This window comes from Poecilia latipinna, unplaced genomic scaffold, assembly GCF_001443285.1.
Source record: "Poecilia latipinna isolate Pla-1442-1.1 unplaced genomic scaffold, P_latipinna-1.0 Scaffold1126, whole genome shotgun sequence".
Taxonomy (NCBI): Eukaryota; Metazoa; Chordata; class Actinopteri; order Cyprinodontiformes; family Poeciliidae; genus Poecilia; species Poecilia latipinna.
Genome location: NW_015113742.1, coordinates 23,030 through 46,227, shown reverse-complemented (window position 1 = coordinate 46,227; position 23,198 = coordinate 23,030). Strand labels below are relative to the sequence as shown.

Sequence of the window (23,198 nt, the reverse complement as noted above, 5' to 3'; positions counted from 1 at the left end):
TTTAAACAGAAGAAAGGCAATAAAGATAATTTCTGGGTATGTAGAGTTGCCTAAATGACAGTGTTTTATCATGTTTCATTAGAAATGTGCTAAAAGTTTTTATTTGTCATATTGGTTGGCAAAACAAATCATATTTAAAGTAATAAATGCGTGTTTACCTCAAAAAGTACTTCTATATGTGTTTAACGACAATAAATATTAAGATTTGTACAGAGCTGTCAGAGCAGCTTGATCCCACCTTTTGACTGATTGATGTGTCATACTGTCCTGACCCTGCAATATTTTCACAATCCTGTCATTTGTCATAAATGACAAGATTGTGAAACTATGCTGTTTGCTTTCTATCTGGAATCGAAAATATTTGAGTAACCTTCATCAGCGGTTCTCCTTAATAAACTGTTTAAGGAGTATCAAACAGAGGATGTATGACAGTACTTGTAGGTAAACTCCAAAAATATATAAACCCTAATGATTTATCCAAAGAGAAAGATATCTGAAATCAAGCAGTACGTTGGTGTTTTTGGCTTCTCTGTTCTGTCCCAGATACTTTGGTGTTATTTTCTTTGATTTGCATAGCTGCACTAACTCAAGATTGACTTCCACTACTATAAAAATACTGTATATGTACATTCTTTTGAAAGGTTTTTTAGGCTATATTGTCATTTATTCATCAAAAGGTAGACAGAGAAATTAGTAAAGCAGCAAAGAGCACTCAGGTGGAAACTGAATACAGGAAAGCTACGTCAAAAACTGTAGACTCAGCATGCTGAACCAACCCAATATAACATATTACAAGAAAGAAAGATTCAGTTTATTAAAATCTTTTATATATATATTTCTATTTTTAAATGTCTTCACTGAGAGCAAAGCAGAAAAGAAGTCAAATTCCTTGTTTGTGAGCACAAACCTGGCAAAAAAAAAAGAAAAGCTGAATCTGATTTGAATTCTGATTTGAATGAAAACTTGTATTTTATCAGTGTTACTGTCTAACATGGGTCAAAAGTCATGATCTGGGGATAGCAGAAGAGTTGGTCAATAATATACTAGATTTCTGATAAATAATTTAAAAAAAAATTAAATTTTCTCTTTAGAGCTTGTGTAAAATAATAAACTTCAAATTATAAGCCTATAAGAGTTTATTATTCTTAAAAACTTACTTTTCCATTCATACTCTTTGCCACTTATGCTTGAAGGGTCACAGGTGCCTATCTCCAGTGGTCAAGTCACACAGGTCAAACAACTCACTCATACCGAATGACAATTTCATGCCATGTATTTGGAGTCTGTACAGGGAGAACATGCAGAAAATCCCCAGCTGGGATTTGAACCCAGGACCTTCTTGCTGCAAGGCAACAGTGCTGCCAACTGCACCGCTTTGCAACTGTGCTTTTAAAAATACTTTCAAATATCCACTGTCAAACTTTTACTAAATGGAAGAAGAGTATGTTACATTACAATTCATTGCATTCTGGTGTCTGCGTGAAGTAAATATACTAAACTATAGGGGAGAAGATGCTAAACCTGCACAGTGGATTGAACCAAGGTTTCAGTTATCCTTACATTATCTGTTTTTGATATAGTTTCCTATTTCGGCTCACTGCCAGGCGAAGTTTCTTGGATTGTAATTTTTATTGCTGAATCAGATGTCACTTGAATATTTCATGCAAGAAACTTAAATTGACGAACAATATTTTAATAAGTATTTTTTGTGGATATATATATATATATATATATTTACTTATTGTTATATTGATTATTCAACAAAGCTAAATTCCCATAAGATGAAGCAGTACCTTTAAAGTAAACATTCTTATTGTACACATTTAAATAACTTTATGATACGTTGTTTAATTAGTCAGGTAATTTGCTCATGTGGCCACCCTGCTTAACCGACATGCCACTTAAAACTTGTTTGCTGAATTTTTAAAACAATTTAACCAAAACAGCCAAACAAGTCCTTTACGTGTGCAATAAAAAGAGTTGAAAGCTGCTTTCAGCCAGCTGACTAGCAGTGTGAAGCAACAGGTGAGTGAGGAACAGTGCTGTGTAACTCTATGCTCCATACAGCAAGAGAAAAGAAGTAGGCTATGTTGTTGCATTTGTTATAGTTTACTTTTTACTGGTCATTGACTCCCTGCTTCTTCATTAAGTAGAAATTTAGAAACAAAGCCCACACAGCTTAAAGTTAGTTTTCCAATCCAGACGAGTTAATCAATATCTCAAATAATCATTGATAGTTAGTGTATGTTCATATATAAGCTACTGAACATATATCTATGTCAGTCACGATGTTCAATTGACATGTTATCGACAGGATGAGTTTTGTCCTATCTCGTACTCCGTACAAAAGTTCACATGATCAGCAAGCTTCACCGCAAGCTGCTGCAGTTTCGCTTTGGACCAACACAATGTTGCCGTTCGTTGTGTTTCTGTCGGTTCTGCTGGTCGTGAGCGGCTCCGGCGTGTGTCCGTGTGACAGGCCGGAGCTCTGTCAGCCAATCCGGGGAGAGAGAGAGTTTGAGGTAACGCTGTCGGCGGACTCTGTCAGCATATAAAACAAACATACCTCCCGCGAAGTACCATTACTGACATTCTTTCTGGAATAACAAGTCTGTTTTTCCGAGTTAACAATTATATGACGGAATAAGACTTTTTGAGAATGATGTTCTGAACCAAACCTTCCAGTTAATAATATTATTTAAAGCCTGTAGGTACTAAATTCTCTGCTCTGATTTCTGGAGTTCTGTGCTTTCAGAAAATGGATTCCTTTTCTCGGGGTACCTGAAGCAAAAATCTGCAGATTATGATGTTCACATTAATAAAACACGACTTTATACTGCAGCTTGGATAAAACACAGTGACTTGGGTAGTAAACAGCATCCTAATCTCAACAGATCTTGTGAGAAAAGTTGAGAGTTTAGTTGCTAAAGTTATTTTTGAGATGGTGGGATGTATAAAGTTCCTCTTTTTAAACATCCGTCTTTCTGCATTGCAGCTAACATTGGCTCAGGAATGTGAACTTTTCAACATGTATCGGTGAACACACCGAGTGGTTTAACTCAAGTTTTATCTGATTATATAGATTCAGTTCAGTGTTTTAAGGTTTCCTGTCTGTCTTGAGCATGGGAAAATGCAAGAATTTGCAAAGTTTATTTTTTGTGCCATTGTCTCAGTTGTGCGTCTCTTTCATTCTTGTATCCTCTCACTGCAAAAAATATTTACCATAAAATCTGGTGAATTTATGGTATTCTAATAAAGAATAGTGAATTCAAGAAATATGAGGGGAAGGAACATATGGGATCTTTACATTTAAAATGTGAGAAACCTCTTAAATGATTTGTTTTGACTCTAAAAACAGACCTATTCAGACAACATTCACAAGCACGAATAAGAATGAATTCTGAAAAAAAGATAAAAAGGTAGAGATGAACACTAAACTAAAAAATAGTTTTCCATCTAAAAAACACTAAAATTAGATAAAAATATCAAAAAGCTGCATTTTAAATGTCAGAATGCTGAATTTTCTTCCATAAGAGTCTTTTGACAGTTTGCTCTTTTTCTTTCAGTGGTTGTAATATTTTGTTTGCTCAGTATGCTATGCTATGTTTTAGATTCATTTGATGCGTTTGCTTGTGTTGCAAAGAGGAGTTTTGTTGTGAATTGACACTATGTTAATGAAGTGAATTGCATTGTATTAAATTTTCAAGAAACTGCATTTAGTTTTGCTGTCTTATTAGTTTTTCGTTTGCAAGACACCTCGATCATAATCGTCAGTATAACTTGTTTTTGCTTTTAGGTGTTTGTGTTTGATGTGGGCGGAAAGACATGGAAATCCTACAACTGGAGCATGGTGACGACAGTGGCCGCCTTTGGGAGTTATGACGCTGAGCTAATGTGTTTCGCTCACTCCAAAGGAGCGCGAGTTGTCCTCAAAGGTGAGTGAGTTTACACCGGTTTGCCTTAATAGTCTGCAAAAGTTCATGCTTGTATCAACATTCATTGTTTCAGAGCAGTTTTTTTTTTGTTTCCTTTATACAAATATGTTTTGATATTTGCTTATTGACGTGTTCTCTTTATCTTTGCATGTCCCTTTGTGGTGGCGACATAGGTGATGTTCATATTCCCTACATTGTGGACCAAGCCAACAGGACCAGATGGATAACGGAGCAGGTCAGTTTGGCCAAGAAGCAGTTCATGGACGGGATTAACATTGACGTTGAGCAAGCAGTGGAAGACGGCTCTCCAGAGTACTATGCTCTGACAGCACTGGTCAATGAGACGACGGAGGCCTTCCACAGGGAAATCCCAGGCTCTCAGGTAGAACAGCAATGGCTCACCAGTGTCTGGTGAACCCTTTCCATTTCTATTACAATGAAAAATGGCCAGCTTACCCCTGCCGTTTCCTTTTTTTCCCCCCTGATTTTTAGGTTTCATTTGATGTCGCCTGGTCACCAAAATGTATCGACAAGCGCTGCTATGATTACGTCACCATCGCCAAATCCTGTGACCTGGTGTTTGTGATGTCCTACGATGAGCAGAGCCAGATCACCGGAGACTGCATTGCAATGGCAAATGCCCCATTCAACCAAACTCGAAAAGGTCCTCATGTCCAGATGCACGTTTAGGATCGAGAACCAGTCACCTTGTTAATGTGAACCAAAGGAAATAATTTTTATCTGTCCATTTTAGCCTATGACGACTATTTGGATCTGAAGATTCATTCAAATAAGCTGCTGATGGGAGTACCATGGTACGGCTATGACTATCCATGTGTTAACCTTTCTCAGGTATGGCAGTATTTTAATGACAAGTTGCACACTTTACTTCTGATAACACTGCATATCATCCTGAAAATACATTCTTAACACTGAAACATAATGGAAACATCGTCATGCTTTGGGTTCACAACAAAAGGAATACCTTTCCCTGCGCTGCCACCATGTGGCAGACCACCTGCCATTACATGGTTCTGGGCTCACAATTCTGTTTTCATTCAGCACACTTTACTTCAAAGATCAATCAATCAATAATAATTGTCTTTACCACAAGAGAGATCGGTCTAATTATTTACATCAGCACACACATTTCACACTAATAGAGTTTAATAGTTAATCAGTGATCTGTCCTAAGTCTCAGTAGGAACATTTGCTGCTAATGATCAACCAATTATGGTGAGGACTATCAGGCGTGAAATATTTCATAGTACTGTGGCATCCTTTTAAAGCTGCCTTCAGTTAATAACAGAAAATAAAAAATATCATTTAAAAATAAAGTCTTTTATTCCAATCTTGACCTAAAATGTTAAACACGGTACTGGCTCAATATAATCTGATATTTTTTTTCTAGAAAGTTTTAAATGCAGTGCTTTTTTTTATTTGATTTTATTTAAAATTCTTCTTAAAATACAACATGCATTACACATTAAATACACAATTTGAGCACTGTTAGTTTTCTTATTATTATTATTATTATTAGTCAACAATGATAAGACTTGCTCCCTTATATTAATAGGCTTGACTTTCAATCATAGAACACAAAATCACAATATTTTTTCTTAAAAACTGTGGGTGACGTGGGTTTTACTGTTTCCTTCTTTTTGTATCTTGGCAAATCCTGTGTAAAACCTGCCTATTAACCAACAAAATAAAACACTTCTCTTTTTATTTTCTGTTTTATCCAAGGAGGGCATTTGTTACATACCTAAAGTCCCGTTCCGTGGAGCTCCTTGCAGCGATGCAGCGGGAAAACAAAAATCATACAAATGGATCATGAAGCAGCTCAACAGCCCAACGTCGTCCGGCAGACTCTGGGATGATGAGCAAAAAGCTCCTTACTTCTATTACAAGGTGTCGTATTTTTTACTCCTAAAACAATGCATTCAAACAAACAGGAAAAAAAATGAAATTTTTTTTCTATTTTATTCTTTGTTTCACTGCTTAATTCAGGATGAGACAGGACAGTCCCATCAGGTTTGGTACGATGACCCGCAGAGTCTGTCCCCCAAAGCGGACTACGTCATGTCCAAAGGCCTGAGAGGCATCGGCATGTGGAACGGCAACATTTTGGACTACAGCGACGATCCTGTAGCCAGGCAGCAGACCGCGCTGATGTGGAATGCCCTGTTAGGATCCAAACTGGGATGAACCGAATGCTCCAGCAGGAGCTTCTGACTGAGCTGCTGAGCTCGCTCCCGTTGGTTTCCAAACATCTTCGTTTATAGTTGTAACTGGGCGTGGCCTCTGTTCAACTTCAGGGATGCTTACTTGCATGTTGCTTTTTTTACTTTAGATGCAATGAATTATGATTCAGTAACAAAGACAATCGTTTTAATCGCATTTGCACTGATTTTTGATTACCATTCCAAGAACTGTGATCTTTTTTTTTACTTTGTTCTTTAATAAAGCTTTTACTAATCGATCTAGTGGACTCCCTGGTGCTACATTATTGTAGAAAAAACGCACAGTGTTACCCAGTTCTTACAAGTACTAACTAGTTGGCAGGTTAGTTCATGTTTAAAGACTAGGAAGAGCAGTCCTCTTGACGTCGATGAAGAAGCTGCTTTAAACTTGTGCTTTGTCCCATGTTGTGTTTCCAGTCCATCCAGGAAGGAGATGACTGATTCTTTTTTTGGGCAAGTTCGGTCTTCAGGTCTCTGAGCTCAGTAGCAGCCTGCTTCCTCAACTTGTAGGGAAAAAAACAAAACAAAAAAAACACATTTTGTTTTACAGTCAATTCCAGGTCTGCTAGGCTTTTTATCCAGAATATCAGAAATGAAGCCAACCAGTCACCTGTTTCACTGAGACTGGACTGATTGTTACCTTTGTCTCTGTTATCAGCTTCATCTTGGCATCTTCTACTTTCCTCCTAAGGTTGTCGACCTCATAGCTCTCCTTCATGATCTGGATGATGAGCTCATTCTGAAATATTGCTCTTGGGTTAATTTGTTTACAGGGAATGTTTCATTGTGATGAACAAAAAAATAATCTGTATGTTTAGTAGCATGCAACAATCCACCTCAATATATTCTTTGTATAATAAGATATCCTGATCTCCAAAAACCCACACATAAAGACGACAGGTTTAGTAAAGTTACCTGTTTGAGTTTCATCATTTTCTAGTTTGAAAATAAAAGCAGGAAGGTGTGTATGTTCAGTATTTTTATAACTGCAGGTAATGGTTACTTGATGGTGCTATAAAAAGACATTAGGTGTCTGGAAAATACACAAAATCACCCCTTTAAAACATGTAACATATGTCCAGATTTGTTATACTAAGCAAAAAATTGCATCTCAAATTTGTTAAATCTTCCATCAATTTTTTATTCGCATAATTTTAACTGCTTACAGTAAATGGCCTGCACTTGTCCAGTGGTGCCCTAACGCACTTCACCCTTTGTTCAGTCATTCCCAGGCTGATAAGCTATTGGCTAGTAGCCACAGCTGCCGTCTGAACACTGGCAGCAGGCACAATGACTGAGACTGACAGAGTCGGGGTTTGAACCAGCAACCCACCAACAGCGAGACCAACTCCTATCACTTTCACTGTTGCCCCCTGTTTATGTTCTAATAATTTTGAATGTTTTTTTTGATAAAGGTTGGTAATGTCAATTCATGTCACTGGTGTATGGTTAAATATTAAGATGACAACAACTTCCTTTGATATCCTGGACTTCATGCTCCTTATATGACCATTCAAAGTCACCCGACTAGGTTGTTTTGTGTTGTACTCCTATTAAAGTTGTTAATTTAATTGAATCTGTTCCGAATATGCGTGATAATGTTAACTATGTGGCGCAACAAGGCATATGTGATTTTACTGGACCTTCTCAGAGGACCTCCCCTGTCTCCTTGCTTTCTCTCTGGCTTGAAGCTGATGCAGGACTTTGTTGTGAAATAGCTCCAGTTCCTGCCTCAGGTTTCTCAGATGCTCCTCCAATGGTGCGGTGGTCTTCTTGGTTTCAAAATATTTCTTTTTCCAGCTGTCTCGTGCTTTATATTAGTGGAGTAGGGAAAGAAATTGAACTGTTTTTTTTTGTTGTTATTTTTTTTTGTACTCAGTCTGACTTTGTTTCCACTTAGATGTTGATATCCCACCTTGGTTCCTGCGGTGTCGATTCTGAGCCAACAAGTCTTTTCCCTTTCTCAAAAGCTGCTGTCTTGTCCACTCCAGCTGCTTCCTCTCCTCTCTCACCATTTTGATTTCCTCCAGTAGTGCCTCTCCTTACAAGTACAAAATATGTTCAATTACCAAGCATAAGAATTTGGCTCAAACAATCTGACCATTCCTTACTGTTGGAGAGAAAATCTAGCGAAGTGGAAACTGCGTCATTGGAAGCCGAGTCTGGACCTCGGGGTGAAGCTGTGCACTGAATAGGTTGCGACAACATGGCTGGACTTTCCAGCATCTGAAACACCAACAAATTTAGATGCAGTATAAATACTGACTGAAACAGAAATGTTTATATATTTTTAAAGAAGTCTCACAATGGCTGCATATTACCCCATTTGTTGGCTTATTTCTGGTGGTCTTCTCTCTGTGTGGATCTTTGCACTCAGAGTTTCCAACACTAAAACATAGAAGTACAGTCACAAAAACAAGAACCTCATGCATTTCTCTTCTGTAAAGAAAATATATATAGTGCTCAAAAAAATAAAGGGAACATTTCACTTTAATTTTGTGTGCGGCTCCAAATCCAGGCCTCCATTGGTTAATAAATTTGATTTCCATTGATGATTTTTGTGTGATTTTGTTGTCAGCACATTCAACTTTGTACAGAACAAAGTATTCAATGAGAATATTTCATTCATTCAGATCTAGGATGTGTTATTTGAGTGTATATTCCACAGATTACAGTTTGCCACTATAGACTCAGCAACAGAAACCTTAATTTTGGGAACATTTCCTGTGGTCTGATAAAACTAAAATTGAAACATTTGGCGATAATGACCGTTGTTACATTTGGAGGAAAAAGATGGAGTCTTGCAAGTGTGACACATCTGGTACCTGTCTGTCAGCAAAACGCCTAAACTGTGGTCCTCCAGAGACTCAGCTGCTCCTGAATGTCTGTCTTTGGGTTGACTTATTGTCTTTCGGCAGGTCTCCTCTTTGTCTGCTGACCAAATCGTCTGAGCTGAATTAGCTTCACATATCTCTAAAGCTGTAGACATACAAAAAGTAAATGTTTATTTTCTTTAAAGAATGCCACTTTGTTAATGAGCTAAAACATGAAAAACACTCTATTAGTAGATTATAAAATTAAGTATTTTTGTTGTTAACCAAACTATAAGTCATCTAACAAACCTAAAAATGAACATTGCAGCCAGATGAGTGTAAATTAATGTGTTTATACAGTTTATACAGTACAACTGTATAAACTCTTGTTGATAATATGCTATGAATGACTGCTTTAATACCTTTTCTAAGTGCTATCAGCTTTAGGACCCTTTGACTCTGAGGTTTCCCTGCAAAACTCTCCGGCTCTGTTCTCCTGATGAAGCCTGGAGCTTCATCCTCTGAGGACGAGCTGCAGCTGCTTTCCTCTTCTTTATCCTCATGTTCCTCTTCCAGCACAGAGACAGGAACTGGTTGCTGGGAACACTGGGGGACGTGGGGGAATTTAATGGCCTTCTTTGTCCCTGTTGCCACGCTGCACATCTTGGGAGGGTGGAGACAGACCTGTTGCTCTGGGGAGCTGCTGCTGGAATCCACGGTGAAGGACTGAGAGCAGAAAGTGCCGTCTGCCTCTCCTGTGGGCAGAAGGTAGAGCTCCGGCTCAGCCGCCTGCCGACAGGTTACAACGGCTCATTTCAGGGACCAGGCAAACGCAGTTATTTCAAGGAAGAAACCAACAAACTTATCAGGATGGAAATAAGACCCGTGGACTCAACGTACATACGGGGGGGCGAATGTTTTCACTTTCAGATTTGTCTCCTGTTTCCCTTTGACCTGTGAAAAACAAGAACTACAGTGTGAGAAGCGCAGCAGTAAAGCTGCTATGCTCCCCATTCACAGCCTTTATAGCCTTCAGTGTATTCATTCTGAATGGGGCACTGTCTGCGCAGTGAAACGATCAGCCCTACAAAAGGCCTCTTAACTGTCAGCTGCACTCACCAGCGCCAGACTGCGGCCCACGCATTTCAGGAAGGAGAATTTATGGATGCTCCTCTCAGTGCCAAGCAGAGCAGCCAGCTCACCCCTCAGAGTCTGCAGGGTGGTTTCAGGATAAACCCTAATGTCACCAGGAACGACGACACAATATGTGCACCAGTCAAGGGGTTTAGTAAAATTGTTAAATCATTGCTGAGTTGAATGAATGTTTTAGCAGTTTTTCATAGGCTAATATTGACTGGTTAATAGTTAATAATAAAAACTATTATTTTCATGGCAGCAAAGATCAACTTAACAATAGTAAAAATGTTTTATTTTAAAATAGAGTCAATGTTACACTCATAACATATTTTATTGTTTTCTCTAATTTCCAAGTTATCAGAAAATTTATATTTTAATTACCTTAAGTCTTTTTTTACTTAACAGAACATTACATATGAAATAAATGTAGAATATTGAACATCTGAAATGCCCGTGAAAGATTGTTGTTTTTAATTATTATTTCTGTAATTAACAGAGCAGTGTAAAGGCATTCAAATTGCTCAATGTTTTTTTTTTTCTAATTTTTTTCTAATTAAAACTTCTATATATTTTACTAAAATTTAAGGTGAATCCACATCACTATAATGGAGCACTTTATAGTCCAGTTAGCAAAATCCCACTAAATGCCTTAAAACTTGTTCTGCTATAAAATATGAAACAGTTCAATAAATACTTCTGCAAGGAGCCAAATATGGCTTCAATAATCACGCCTCTGTTTGAGACAAACTGTTATCATTTGATTGATAATAGAAATTAAACATTTCAAGCACTTTTACCTGATGAAGCCGGCAGAAACAAAGCTCTCAGTAGCTTCAGCTGGGACTTTATTGAGTTTCATGTCCCACTGATCAGCTGGCACAAACAGCACATGGAGCTCCAAAAACTACACATAAATAAAATTAACAATGAAGTTTACAGCCACTGACATCTGCTTACATTTTTATATCATGTCAAGAGATTTAGCATTTACCTTCCTGCTGGCCGGTCTCATGCTGTCCTCTGTAAATCTCACTGATTCACAAGACAACTCCATTATCAGACTGGTTCAGAGAAAGAATCGCAGTAAAATACTGAACTACAGAAATCTAGGAGTATTTGCTACGAAAGAGTTGTGTTTGCGTGCGCTGTGACTGCTCCAGACTGCCAGGAAACAACCTGCTGCAATTAAACACACTCAGCCATCCAACTGTGTTTCTTTTATGAGAGTGCCAGCCCTGGATGCTCGGGATGACAGAGCAGCATGTGGAAAAAAATAAAATAAAACAACAATTAGGAACATATAAGATGAAAGAGTTCCCTTCATTTTCAAATAATACAATTTTGTTATGATTTTTCCCTTTAATCCTTGCACTTTTGAATCAGCAAATGCATCTTCACCACTAGGGGGCTCAGATTTTTTTTTGTTGTAATATTTAAGTGCTGTGGGATTGAGCATTACTATGCAAACTGTTTCTTATAAAACTTTCAAATATGAATCGTTTTGTAATTAAAAGCAATATTTAGAGCAGATTTTATGTTATATAATGCTTGGCATTATGTGTAATATAGCAAAACTAACTCTAATAATATTCAATCTACAGGGATTTTAAACATAAAGTTAACATAAAGCATGGCTAATTTTATTCCACTAATATTTGTTAACAAACCAAAACTGTCAAACATGTAATACACCAAGTATATATGTTTAATTTAAAATTACCAGATAAGTAGTACAGTGAAAACATCTGAAAACGTACATTATTTCCAGACAACACGTGAATGCAGCAATAGCGGGCACGCCTTTAAAAAAACCGGAAGCTTATTCCTTTGGAAGAAGAAAAAAGTTAGCTTTGTCGCTACTAGCGTCGACTAGCTTGCGTAAACTTTTCCACACTTATTATTTTGAATATCGTAGCCATTCCAGATCGCAGTTATGCCGGGACCTTCCAACATTGTCGCTATGAAGAAAGTCGTTCAACAGTTGCGCTTTGAAGCGGGTATAAACAGAGTTAAGGTAAGTTTTATACATTTAGTCGCTCTTAGGGCGTGTGTCTTTCTCGGTCATTTCGGTGTTTCTGTAATGTAGCTGTTTTTTGTCGAAATAGTCTGGGTTGTGGTGAGGTTTCGGGAGCTCTATTCGTTTAGCATAAACAGTTTATTACATTTTAAACTTGTTTTCTCCAGGTCTCGCAGGCCGCAGCGGACCTCCAGCAGTTTTGCCTCCAGAACGCCCAGCAGGACCCCCTGCTCACCGGCATGTCTTCCAGCAACAACCCGTTCAGACCGCAGAAAGTCTGCTCCTTCCTATAGTACTGACGGGCCAGGCGACCACTGTGAGTACGAACATATACTTTATCAGCTCAAGATTTTCAATGGACGCTCACAGGAGTTGATTTTATGGCAGCCAGTTGTATTACTGTTAGTTTTGATTCAAGCAAAAACTTCCTCTAAGCCGCTTTAAAGAGTCAACGCTTTCTCTTTGGCATCCTTTTTTTTTTAAAATAAACCACATAATTACTATTATTAAAAGTTTTTGTATTTACAAATGTCTTTCGAATTTTTATTATTCTTAAGATTCTTTTTACTATTTTCATTTTCTGTGTTGCACTTTGGTTCAGCTCTGTTTTTAAAGTGGCATTGAAATAAAAGGTTTAAAATAATAAAAAAACCCGTTTATAAATTAAGTTTAATTTCTAAAATTGAATTATAAAATTATATTTACTATTTGTTAAACTCTTTACTCAAATCCATGTTGAATGAGTTTTTCCTGAAATGCAAAGTTATTTATTAATAAATCACCTTTTGAAATTAACTACTTTTACCAAAATACTGGACCTGAAAAAGTAGATGAGCTATTTAAGACTATAAATAAAATATGAAGACTATAATTATGTACAAAACTAAATAAAAAGGTAGTCTGTTGGAGGATTTTAAAACGGAAAGATGCCAAAATGTGTGATGGTGCTCCATTTAGTTATCTCATAGAAGGGTTAATCAATTTGAAGTTTATTTAGAGTGTTTGCTATGCGTCTCATTTGTTTAAACATTGTATGTTTTACTAATATGTTGTTTTTCTCCAGGTTTTGGATTACATGCCTAATTTGGGGTGAGCTGCAGAATCCTGCAAAATGGACTGGAATCATCTCAGGAGTCTTTGGGAATTTGGGCCAGGAATTTTAACTTGAGCCTTTTTAAACTTTAACCTTCCTTTAAAAATAAATTACACATTTTCCTTCTTGGGTGCATTAGAAATGCCCCAGCCTTCCTGCGTAGAACTAACACATGTGCCTTATGAAATGTAAATGTTTCTTGCCTCAATAAAACTGAACTATTTCCACATTTTAGACATACAGCTTCATGTTCTTAAGACATTTTATCCAACTCAAAGCTCTTGCACAGAACAGACAACCTAAACCTTAAAGCGAGTTGTTCTTGCAAATACATCTTGATATCATTTACATGGTAAATCTTCTGAGATATTAGTTTACTGGGGGTAAAACTGGCTTATCTGTGATCTTTTCTATGAAGTCAGATTGGAGAAAACGCTTATAAAATAAACTCCGGCCCAGTTACTGCAGCAATATGAACCCAACCAATTTTCTGGAGTAGTCCGCTGTCTCAAAGTGTTTATCCCTCATGTGGAGTTTGAAGCTGTTGTCCAATGTCCTCATTTGTCAGACTTTGAAGAAAAATACTTCTTTAGAAATGCAAGTCCTGGTGAGATGTTATCGCTATTCTGTCGGTTACACTGGAAGACGCTGCATGAAGGTGAAGACAATTCATCATGCTCAGACTTGTTTTAGAAACTTCCCTTAAAGTGGAGGGTTTTTCTGTTCATTGTGACTCAGTCTAAATTCTTTAGTTTAATCTGCATTTCTATCTACAATAAATGTCTAATACTACTGAAGCCTCCCCCTTTTTCCCTGGAATATGTCAAAGTAACTTTCAATTTTATCTTTGCTAAGTTTTAGTATTCATCATTTTACTCAATGTTTTTTTTTTTTTGTAACACTTGTAATGTGTTAATGTTGGCATGCCAAACATTGCTGTGTCTATGATGCCTTTATCTACATGATCTTAATCCGAAACAAGACCCAACCAACTGAAATGAGTTTCCTCGGTTTGGTGGAGGACGAGTATATATAAAATGTTGAGCCTTATTTAGTCCATAGAGCAACACCCAGCTTTTCTGTGCAGAAAAGCACCGTAACTGATTCTTTTCATTTACAGACCTTCAGAACAGACTGAATTATTGAAAGTTTATTTTGTGTCAAAATGCCTGCTTCTAGGGATAACACATACCCTCTTCCAATAAAATATAAATTGTACTTTTTACATAGTTAAACTTGAAAATGTGTCAATCTTGACCCAGACAAACATGGTTAAAAAAGAAAGATGCACATTTTGTGTTGACGTTATCACTCGGAGGCAAGTCTGAAGAAATGAATTCGTCTCCTACTTTCTCTCACTTTAGCTCAACTCTCTGCAGTCTCAAACTCATCTTCAGGTAATAACTAAAGAAAAGAATATATGTTTATACAAAAACTGTTACCAGACTACATAGCATCACCTCATCACTGAAAGCTGCATCTGGATCTTTGTACAGCTAACGCGGGTTTCCTTCAAAAAGAATGAGAGACTATGAAGCAAATTTGTGCAAGTCCATAAATATTTGCAGGACATTAGGCCGGGATCTTTGACCAATAAACCTCCAACTCAAAGCTGGAACTTCCTTCTGCAGGCATCCATCTCGTGGCGCTGAAAGATGAAAATATGTTTGTGTCAAAGTAAGAAATAAAACCACAGAGATGCTCCAGGTAGCATCTCATTAAAATCCTGAAATACCATAATAGATTGTAGCAGCAGATTTAAGCAAACAAATCCAGTTGATATGAAAAAGTCAATTAAAGCTCCTTTTTCTATTAAACAGACTCACCTTCAGCACCCATTCGTACTCTCCATACTTGGAGTCGAACGTGCCCTTCTGCAGAGATCGGAGTTTCAGAGTGAACCGAGGTCCCAGCTCCTGAATGCCAACTTTCTTCTCGTTCTTGAAGATATACCTTACAGAAATACCATAATTAATTTATTTGACCTCATTTAAAATAAATTAGGCAATTTGACCATGACTCCAGTTTTTTTGTAATTTATGGTCATTTTACTTGTTGATAGGTAAAATAATCACACACCCTATGACAGGTTGAAAACTCCAGCCCTGGAAGCAGCTGGAAAGTCATGAAAAGAGAGACAACCTGATGTGTGTAAAGACTTTCCTAAAGGACCTTCACCTACATCTAACTTTGAAAAGTCTCACTCTAAAGTCTCTTGGGAAGTAAGCAGCTTTAAAGAAAATATGCTAAAGCCAAGACCAAATTCACTAAGTGTCGGCAGTAAAGATTTTGCCCTGATTAATGACGTCTACTTAAAAAAAAGAGAGACATAATCATTTCTTTCCACAAAAACAAAAGATCTTTTGAATATGATGAGATTCTCTTGGTTTTATTCCAACATGGCTGATAGGCCACTCAGAGAGGAAGAAACAATTACTCTTAAAAGCAACATAAAAAGGTTTGTCAATGCACGAGAGGACAAAGACGTTCGTTTCTGAAGACATGTCCTGTCCTCTGAAATGGAGGCATTACAATTGTTGCATTTGGAGGATAAAGGACGAGGCTTTCAAGCCTGAGGACACCAAACTGCGTAGTGCAGTGGTGGCAGCATCATGTGTTGGTGTTTTTCAGCCACTGGGACTGGTGAACGTCACAATAGCAAAAAAAATTGAAGCAACATCTCAGAGAGGAACGTGTTTAGTTGTGAAATGTCCACATCAATCGCAGAAAAAAAACGAAAGACCTTGTGAAGATGCAGGTCAGAGAACGTCACCATCCGCAGTGAAACATGTCGTGTATCAACATGAGCTACAAGTCCACTCTGCACTCCAACAGGAGATGAAGTAATGTCCATCAACCACTAACTTATGAGAAAAAAAGGGGGCGCCTGCACGGCTGAGAACAACATCCCAACTTTGAAATGGATGGATGGCTGCATCATGGTGTGTGGTTATTTTTCAGCAGGAAGGACTGGTGCAATTCACAAAATTAATATAAAAAAAAAAACATCATGCGGAAAAGCATAATCTGAAGAAGTCAGTAAGGTTAAGACTGGAAGCAAGGAAGGAAACAAAATATTTGCCCAAATCATGTGGTTTAAAATGCAACTCCACAAAATACATCTGAATTTGAAGATTCCTGTAAACGGAAGGATGTCTTCCTGATTAAGCTTGAACACTTACCTGTGGAATCTGAAAAAGATGAAGTCTCTCTGGTTGTGGAAGGTGGCGACCTGTCGACCCACAAACTGAGGGTTCTGTGGGAACAGAGCGGCGAACAGACGACCAATGCTGTGTCCGAGGCGGGTGGTGAAGTTGTTGAGAATCACCTCTGGATAATGTTCGGTTGGCTCTTTACCTCGCCTCTGAAAACAGGAAACAGGACAGCGGTGCATCAGTATGAGAGCTGAGGTTTGTCTTCAGCGACTAGTAGAAATGGGATTTAACTTGGGAAAGAGCAAGGAAGCACAAGAACACAGGGTTTATGCACATTTTCAAGTAAAATTTTCAGAGTTTTTAACCATTTTTATCCAATTATTAAAGCCCAATTTGTAAAAATTCACGTGGAATTTATCTTGCGTCTGATTTGACGGATCGACTTACTCTCTGACTGACCGACAGACAGATGCATTGGAAGGTTGATGGATCAATGACAGATTTAATCAGTTGGACAGATAAAAACTACTAAAATCAAATATTTTTCCATAATTATCCAGGCATGGAAACTAATTGAATGAAATTCTAGCCTATTCTTAATCTGTGTAGGAAACCCGATGCAGGTTTTGGGAGATGAGAATTCAGAATTGTACCCCCAAAAGGCATTAATATTAGGGATACATTTATTTGACTTGCCTTTATCTCTTTTCTTAGTCGAACGCTGCTGACTTTGAAGTGCGCAGTTGGCCCGTCAGGAAGGTGACAGAGAACCAAACCGTCTGAAAATAACTGTTAAGGAATAAACTGTTAGACAAAACAGAAATGAAAAAAAAAAAAAAAAAAAAAAAAAACTTTATCCCAGTCTGCTTTGGGTTTCTTGCAATCCCAGAACCCAGATGGTAACATTTCTATAAATATTCATTCTAGTAAATTCTTTGAGCTTGGATTCTTTGGACACATATATGGTGATGAGGATAAATTTAGAACAGTTTGTGTAGCCAGAGGTGTAACAGTCAACGATTCAAGTGGGAACAAAAACTGAATGTATCTAAACGAATTTCCTCATGTCAAGTGCTTTTTGAAGTCAGGATACTGGGCATTAGGCGATCCTGGTTGATGACCATCATGTATGTGAAGTCCCTGGCAACACACTGGGGAATGATCCTCTTTAGGGCGAGGCCTCTTCTGTAGTAAACATGGGCGTTTGGGATGACGCTGGCCAGCTGCTCGCAAAACCTCACTGTTCTCTGCAAGACACAAATGACACAATTCATGAGGTTGACGTATATGATTCTAAAATTTAAACTACACGACCTAAATTTTACAGTAATTTCTATCTTTAATCAAAAGGGTTACATTCTACGTAAATAAAATACTATTGTTGCATTCTTCAACATTAATTTCACTATGCAACCTTACAGATGGCATGACATCACATATATCATTTCTTTTTTTTAAAACTAGCTCTGAATTAAAATAGCAAATAATCCCGAAACTACTAATGGCTTGTAATTCAAAGAAATAAAAAAAAAATCCATTCAAAACTAGTAAAACTCTTACAACAACTGCAGCCACTCACCCCTCTGGGTCTGTCTGATGTAGTGATGAGCACTTTGGGATTTGTCAACCCGTTGAAATATGCTGAAAATTCATCAGTTCCCTCATCAAAAGCAACCTGGTGATGAGCAAAATGAACAAAACAAAGAATGTTTGTTAAAATAAAGACATACATACAGAAAGACCAAAACAACAAAATCCAAACCTCTTCGTCTTCTGGATCAACTGTTGTCTCATCAAACACTCTCTGGTTTTCTATCGTTTTGGGGACCTCCTTTGGTGGCGCCTAAGTTGGAAAAAGATTAAAATGGGGTGAATGACTGGTATGAAAAAATAAACAAGAATGCACTCACTTGGATTACAACTTAAGCTAACAACATGTAAGAAAGGGGAAAAAAACAATAAACACTCACCTTGTCGCCTAATGCTTCCCTTTCTTTTCTCCTCTTTTTCTTCAGTTGAAGTTTTTGCTAAAAGTCAGAAATATCCATGTTATTTCCAACACTCCATTTTAACAGGTGGATGCGTTAACAGTATGATAATGCACTGGGTGACTTTTCAAATAAAGAAACTTTAACTCTTCTGTAGTACAGAGGACAGTTTGACCCTGAAGGCTCTGTTTACCTTCCTCTTCTCCTGCTTGAGCTTCATGAACATGAGGTGTCTCCGCTGTTTGTTCTTGATCTCGGAGACACTGAACGTGGCGGGGAACGAAGTCGTCGGATCGGCCTGGTTCTCCGCGGCGCTGCTCTCTTCCTTCACCTCCGTGTTTTTAACCTTCGTCTTTGCTTTCATTGACTTCTTCTTCATCTTGCTCTTGCTGCCCTGATCCGTGGGAACTTCTGTAACATCCATCTTTCGTATGTCAGCGGTCTGTTTTGAGTTATTATCTCACGTGTTTACAAGCCGTCTGTTCGACTGCGTTCACTTCCTGGAATGAGAGGTGAATAGATTAAACTTTAGCGATAAAAGAGGGGGACCTCTAGTGGTGAGGAGGTGTACTGCCTTTCTCACTCATTGCTGTTGAGAAGGTCTGAAAACCTTATGCAAAACAGCCACATTTTAATGACGCGCATTTGATTTGCGCATTTGTGATGAAATTAAAAAGTCACACATTTGACTTAAATTTATAATTTTGACTTTAATGTCACAATTCTGACTTTCAAAATTATACACTGAGTTCCAAATTATAGTGTCAGTTTTCAAGTCATAATTTTGACAGGAAAATCATGATCATACAATAAAAACTCTTTAATTCATATATTTAAAGTAAGGAATCTGATCATTCAGATCTGTAATATGAAATCTTTTATTTAAAAACAACGTACTTATCTAAATCCAGCTGTACAATTGTTTAAATAAAATCCCAAAATATCAAAATCACTTTAAAAAAAAAAGTAGATCCTCCATTATAAAGTCACTATCATGCTTCCTTTAATATTATTGCTCTTAATTCTGCAGAGTTATTTTTGGATCAACATGTTTAATGTTCTGCAATTAATTTTTGGCTTTAAATAATACAACATTACAGAAAAAAAATCTTATTAAACACAGCATTTGAATGAGATACATTTGATGTGATTACATACTTTTTTGTAAAGAATCCAGATGAAGTATCTACTGGTCCTCCCTTTCATCTCCAGTTTGTCTATACAATATAACATACTGCACAAATATCTTATTGCTTGTTACACTATAAAGAGACAAAACCATAATATTCATATTAATAAATATTGAATTCTTAGTAAGCAAACATAATTACCCTGTCATTATCCCCAAATTATATTTAGTAAAATCCAGACTCCCTTTAATACCATTTCAGATTCTGATAACACAAACAGAAATACAAAAAAGTCGTCCTTGTAAAAATTAGAATATAAGTGATTTCATACATTCTTACATCTATTTCACACAAGTCACTTTTGCTCCCCTGGTGTAACAATGCTCATTTGTGGAAAAACAGTTCATTTTCATGACTGTCAGCGTTTACAGTTCTCTCTTATGAGCCTTGGAATGAGACTTTTTACACGGTTCATGGTCTGAGAAAAGTGACCTGAAAGCTTGTCCCACTCGTGGATCTTCAGTGCAGATTGCTCCTCCTCCTCTGCTCATCTGACTGACCTCCCTGTTCATATCAGCGATGCAGGTCCAGCCACCGTCTGAAGTCACACACCACTTGGAGTGATCCACAGTGTCACTGATGGCCTTCCTCTTCTGCAGCTGCACTTCCTTTACGTTGTAGACATGATGACTGAGCATTGAACTGCAGTTGGAGGACAGAGGTTTACTCAGCTTCCCCCAGCTCTTCACAAAAAGATCGTTGGACACTTTGTTCACTATGAGACCAGAGTAAAGGTCTAGGATGTAACAGAACATAGATCATTATCAGTTTTAGGCAACAGACTTCAGATGTTTTCTTAATTATTAACAAAAAAAAAAAAAAAAAAAAAACATTTCGTGGATCAGTGCCAAAACTCACCATCTTTAAATCGTGAGTATTTTGCAAAGCTGGTGAAAGTGCTCCCTGCTGCTGATCTCAGCCTCTCCACACTAAACCAGGGCTTTTGTGTTGGGTAGCAGCTTCTCTGTGCAACACAATGCAGCTCCTTAGGGAAAGTTTTTGGAATTTCAGAGTCAAATGAATAGGCATGGATGTACTTGAGCTGCAGTCCTGAGGATTTAAATGATATAATTAAAAATATTTTAATACTTTTTAATTTTTTTTTTTTATCTAGTGTGCAACTCCAGAAAGCTTCTCTAGTAACTTACCTATTTCTTTAAACTGCTGGTAGGGGAAAGTAACACAAAGAAATGTTTGAGCATTTGCATTTCCACTGCTTGGCCAGAACTCTGTACTGCGATATGTTGGAAATTTGGGTGTGCTGTGTGAAAGCCAAAGTCCAAAGCTGCGATCCAACATCACAACCCCTGAAGGAGATAAAATCAATGAGTTAATTTGAGAGCCTACCTGTACTTTGTGTGGAATTTGGTTGAAAAGTATTGGGCCCACCTTTACTGTGACCGAATGATGAAGGAGCAGAGTATGGCTTTGGAGGCTGATCATTGTAGAGCAGGTATCCAAACCCTTCAGTCTGACCATTAAATAAGAGAAGAGAAATAAAAAAAAATGTCCTTTAAAAGCTGATTTTATACATTGTTTTTTTCCTTTTCTTTTTTAAATAAAATCTCACCTTTTTGGTGTAGAAGTCAAGAAGAGGTTTCAGTGTTTTTCCTAGAAAGCCAGTTTCACTGTCGATTTTCTCCTTGCTGAGTTCCCATCCACCGGTGCTCTCATCCATGTACAAATACGACAGTCCACCATCTTTCACATTAGGCAGTTTATACACAATATACCTAATGGTGAAGATGTGAATAGTTGATCATTTATTCAGCTTAAGCTCAATGGGGGTAAGAATATTGTCAGAAATCTTCACCGACCAGTCAACAGCCTCTCCTCTGTCATTCCTGCACTTCACATCTGAGTGACACGCTTTAAAAAGAAGTCCGATACTGAGGAGGAATCCGATGAGAGCCTGAAACAATTAAAACAAACATAATTAGACAAAGGAAATACTTAGGCTTGATTACATAAACTCAGGGTTAGTTGTGGTGATTAAACTGCTTATTAAGATGTAACATACAGAGTGTATTTTTTTTTTTTTTTTTAGAAGACACCACAACTTTTGAGACAGACATTGGATCAAACTTATAGTCAAGATTTTATACACAAATTATGTGGAATCTTTGCATCTCAAACTTGACATTTTAACATTTAATTACTAGTCAACTGCACAGTTTTGACTGATCTGAAATAGTATTTTAGCACCAGCAAGGTGATTCGCAAGAGTGATTAACTGGAAACTAGGCATGAAGTATAAGCCAATGCAGGGTGTTTTGCATAAATACTACAGTGTAACTGCTGAATGATAACTAAGGTTTTAACCACATCATGTCAGAAGTCAAACTCTTTAGTTATTCCTTTATTTATGTGTTATGTTAAGGAGTTATGGAGCAGCCTTTTGCAAATATGCAAGATTGTTGTGCGTTTAAAATCTTTTAAGCATGTTCTGGTTTCCTATAAAATGCACTTCCTGGACTAACAAAACTGAGTGATGCACCACAACTACTTCACTTCACAAGAACAAGTCAAACCCGCAGTTGAAATATATTCAGAACATCAATATATATATATATATATAGATATCATACTACTTTCACTTTGCGAGCTCTCATTCATTCACCAAACTTGCAAACAGTCCAATAATATTAAGGAAATAGTTAAAACTATCCTTTATTTCAAAGGTCTTTTCTTTATCTTAAATGATAGTATTTACTCTACTTCAAACAACTAATTTATGTTATTATTCTCTTTAAAATATTCAAACATATCACTTACGTGCGCTGTCATCTTCACTCGCCTTTAAACTAGACTACAAACCTGTTTGAAAAGGCTGCTGTGTCACATATCAACGTAAAAAGGAAACTCACGCCCACGACTCGCCTTCATGTTTCAGCTGCTTCCTTGTTGCTTAAACCGTGAAAGAACAGTGAAAGAAACATTGTTCCCTTCGAGCTTTGACAATCCGAATTGCTCAACACCTGCTGACACTTCCATTCTGTTTCAACATCTAGGAGCCAAAGTTGTTAGTGCAAGTCTCACTTAGCATCTTCTGAACATTCATACAGACTCCCTATGCAGACACAGAGCTGGAAAACAGCATGATGGCACACAAAGATGGATGTTTTTATTTTTTGTCTTTTAAACATGGTACTCAAATGAAAAACCAGCAAACAATTTCATGAGAATATATGAATGGCTGCATCAAATACAAATTCACATAATATAGTTTGCTTCAGTTTTTCTTAAGCAAAACATAATAAAACACGAATGCCTCCACTGAGGAAATGCAATCCTCAGCTCGATGTTCACAATAACATGACGGCTTTGCTGCGTCCTACCACTGTGACCAGTAGGAGGCACTGTTTAATGCAAATACAATAGAAACAAACGTTGAACGGGGACAGACTGGATTCAGTTACATGATGCAATTCATTTCTTCACACTTGTTTTTACAGTGTTATATATATAAAAAAATGTATAACGACCCATCGGCCCAGTTCCAGTGTCATGGAGTTTCAATTTGTCTTTAAAAAAAGAAAAAAACGCCATAACTAAAAAAAAAAAAAAAAAAAAAAAAAAATTTTACCCCCCCAAAAAAAAAAAAAAAAAAAAAAAGAGCACAAAACG

General features: G+C 37.3%; 5 protein-coding genes across 7 annotated transcripts; 2 read left to right on the top strand and 3 right to left on the bottom strand.

Annotated features, from left to right (window-relative positions):
- The first annotated feature begins 2,315 nt into the window (after positions 1–2,315).
- Positions 2,316–6,417, top strand: ctbs (chitobiase, di-N-acetyl-). The gene is made up of 7 exons (XM_015052683.1): positions 2,316–2,522; positions 3,797–3,935; positions 4,109–4,317; positions 4,428–4,599; positions 4,690–4,787; positions 5,682–5,846; positions 5,946–6,417. The coding sequence occupies exons 1-7, from the start codon at positions 2,316–2,318 to the stop codon at positions 6,141–6,143; spliced, it is 1,188 nt and encodes a 395-aa protein (XP_014908169.1). The 3' UTR covers positions 6,144–6,417.
- On the bottom strand, positions 6,352–11,230 carry spata1 (spermatogenesis associated 1). 2 transcript variants are annotated; one of them, XM_015052682.1, is made up of 13 exons: positions 11,120–11,230; positions 10,926–11,032; positions 10,111–10,228; positions 9,892–9,945; positions 9,676–9,780; positions 9,414–9,597; positions 9,004–9,157; positions 8,500–8,566; positions 8,290–8,404; positions 8,094–8,219; positions 7,822–7,988; positions 6,819–6,917; positions 6,352–6,681 (listed from the first exon to the last, which is right to left on the bottom strand). In XM_015052682.1, the coding sequence occupies exons 1-13, from the start codon at positions 11,180–11,182 to the stop codon at positions 6,520–6,522; spliced, it is 1,521 nt and encodes a 506-aa protein (XP_014908168.1). In that variant the 5' UTR covers positions 11,183–11,230; the 3' UTR covers positions 6,352–6,519. The 2 variants fall into 2 exon arrangements, with proteins under 2 accessions (XP_014908168.1, XP_014908167.1); XM_015052681.1 differs by having other exon boundaries at positions 9,414–9,780.
- Positions 11,231–11,930: 700 nt separating this feature from the next.
- On the top strand, positions 11,931–13,472 carry LOC106959873 (guanine nucleotide-binding protein G(I)/G(S)/G(O) subunit gamma-5). 2 transcript variants are annotated; one of them, XM_015052703.1, is made up of 3 exons: positions 11,931–12,142; positions 12,313–12,465; positions 13,209–13,472. In XM_015052703.1, the coding sequence occupies exons 1-2, from the start codon at positions 12,062–12,064 to the stop codon at positions 12,436–12,438; spliced, it is 207 nt and encodes a 68-aa protein (XP_014908189.1). In that variant the 5' UTR covers positions 11,931–12,061; the 3' UTR covers positions 12,439–12,465; positions 13,209–13,472. The 2 variants fall into 2 exon arrangements, with proteins under 2 accessions (XP_014908189.1, XP_014908188.1); XM_015052702.1 differs by having other exon boundaries at positions 11,935–12,142; positions 12,313–12,461.
- Positions 13,473–14,373: 901 nt separating this feature from the next.
- rpf1 (ribosome production factor 1 homolog) lies at positions 14,374–18,901 on the bottom strand. Its single transcript, XM_015052700.1, has 9 exons — positions 18,575–18,901; positions 18,364–18,420; positions 18,156–18,236; positions 17,973–18,068; positions 17,487–17,640; positions 17,090–17,172; positions 16,421–16,602; positions 15,065–15,191; positions 14,374–14,886 (listed from the first exon to the last, which is right to left on the bottom strand). Exons 1-9 carry the CDS (start codon positions 18,803–18,805, stop codon positions 14,845–14,847), a joined length of 1,053 nt encoding a protein of 350 aa, XP_014908186.1. The 5' UTR covers positions 18,806–18,901; the 3' UTR covers positions 14,374–14,844.
- A 942-nt stretch (positions 18,902–19,843) lies between these two features.
- Positions 19,844–22,409, bottom strand: LOC106959855 (deoxyribonuclease-2-alpha-like). The gene is made up of 7 exons (XM_015052678.1): positions 22,347–22,409; positions 21,389–21,483; positions 21,142–21,304; positions 20,961–21,042; positions 20,720–20,878; positions 20,430–20,621; positions 19,844–20,307 (listed from the first exon to the last, which is right to left on the bottom strand). The coding sequence occupies exons 1-7, from the start codon at positions 22,356–22,358 to the stop codon at positions 19,937–19,939; spliced, it is 1,074 nt and encodes a 357-aa protein (XP_014908164.1). The 5' UTR covers positions 22,359–22,409; the 3' UTR covers positions 19,844–19,936.
- Positions 22,410–23,198: the final 789 nt, after the last annotated feature.

Excerpts from the sequence above, each read along its gene's own strand:
- LOC106959873 (XM_015052703.1), top strand. The coding sequence starts at position 12,062 with ATGCCGGGACCTTCCAACATTGTCGCTATGAAGAAAGTCGTTCAACAG. Across the intron at positions 12,143-12,312 it reads CGGGTATAAACAGAGTTAAG|GTCTCGCAGGCCGCAGCGGA; the intron begins GTAAGTTTTATA and ends TGTTTTCTCCAG.
- LOC106959855 (XM_015052678.1), bottom strand. Across the intron at positions 21,043-21,141 it reads TTGACTTCTACACCAAAAAG|ACTGAAGGGTTTGGATACCT; the intron begins GTGAGATTTTAT and ends TTTAATGGTCAG. Across the intron at positions 20,879-20,960 it reads ATCATTCGGTCACAGTAAAG|GGGTTGTGATGTTGGATCGC; the intron begins GTGGGCCCAATA and ends TATCTCCTTCAG.
- rpf1 (XM_015052700.1), bottom strand. The coding sequence starts at position 18,805 with ATGGATGTTACAGAAGTTCCCACGGATCAGGGCAGCAAGAGCAAGATG. Across the intron at positions 18,069-18,155 it reads TTGATCCAGAAGACGAAGAG|GTTGCTTTTGATGAGGGAAC; the intron begins GTTTGGATTTTG and ends GCTCATCACCAG. Across the intron at positions 14,887-15,064 it reads AGTACGAATGGGTGCTGAAG|CGCCACGAGATGGATGCCTG; the intron begins GTGAGTCTGTTT and ends TTCATCTTTCAG.
- ctbs (XM_015052683.1), top strand. The coding sequence starts at position 2,316 with ATGAGTTTTGTCCTATCTCGTACTCCGTACAAAAGTTCACATGATCAG. Across the intron at positions 2,523-3,796 it reads GGGGAGAGAGAGAGTTTGAG|GTGTTTGTGTTTGATGTGGG; the intron begins GTAACGCTGTCG and ends TTTTGCTTTTAG. Across the intron at positions 5,847-5,945 it reads CTCCTTACTTCTATTACAAG|GATGAGACAGGACAGTCCCA; the intron begins GTGTCGTATTTT and ends TGCTTAATTCAG.
- spata1 (XM_015052681.1), bottom strand. The coding sequence starts at position 11,182 with ATGGAGTTGTCTTGTGAATCAGTGAGATTTACAGAGGACAGCATGAGA. Across the intron at positions 7,989-8,093 it reads TCGACACCGCAGGAACCAAG|CACGAGACAGCTGGAAAAAG; the intron begins GTGGGATATCAA and ends ACTAATATAAAG. Across the intron at positions 6,918-7,821 it reads AGGGGAGGTCCTCTGAGAAG|AATGAGCTCATCATCCAGAT; the intron begins GTCCAGTAAAAT and ends GCAATATTTCAG.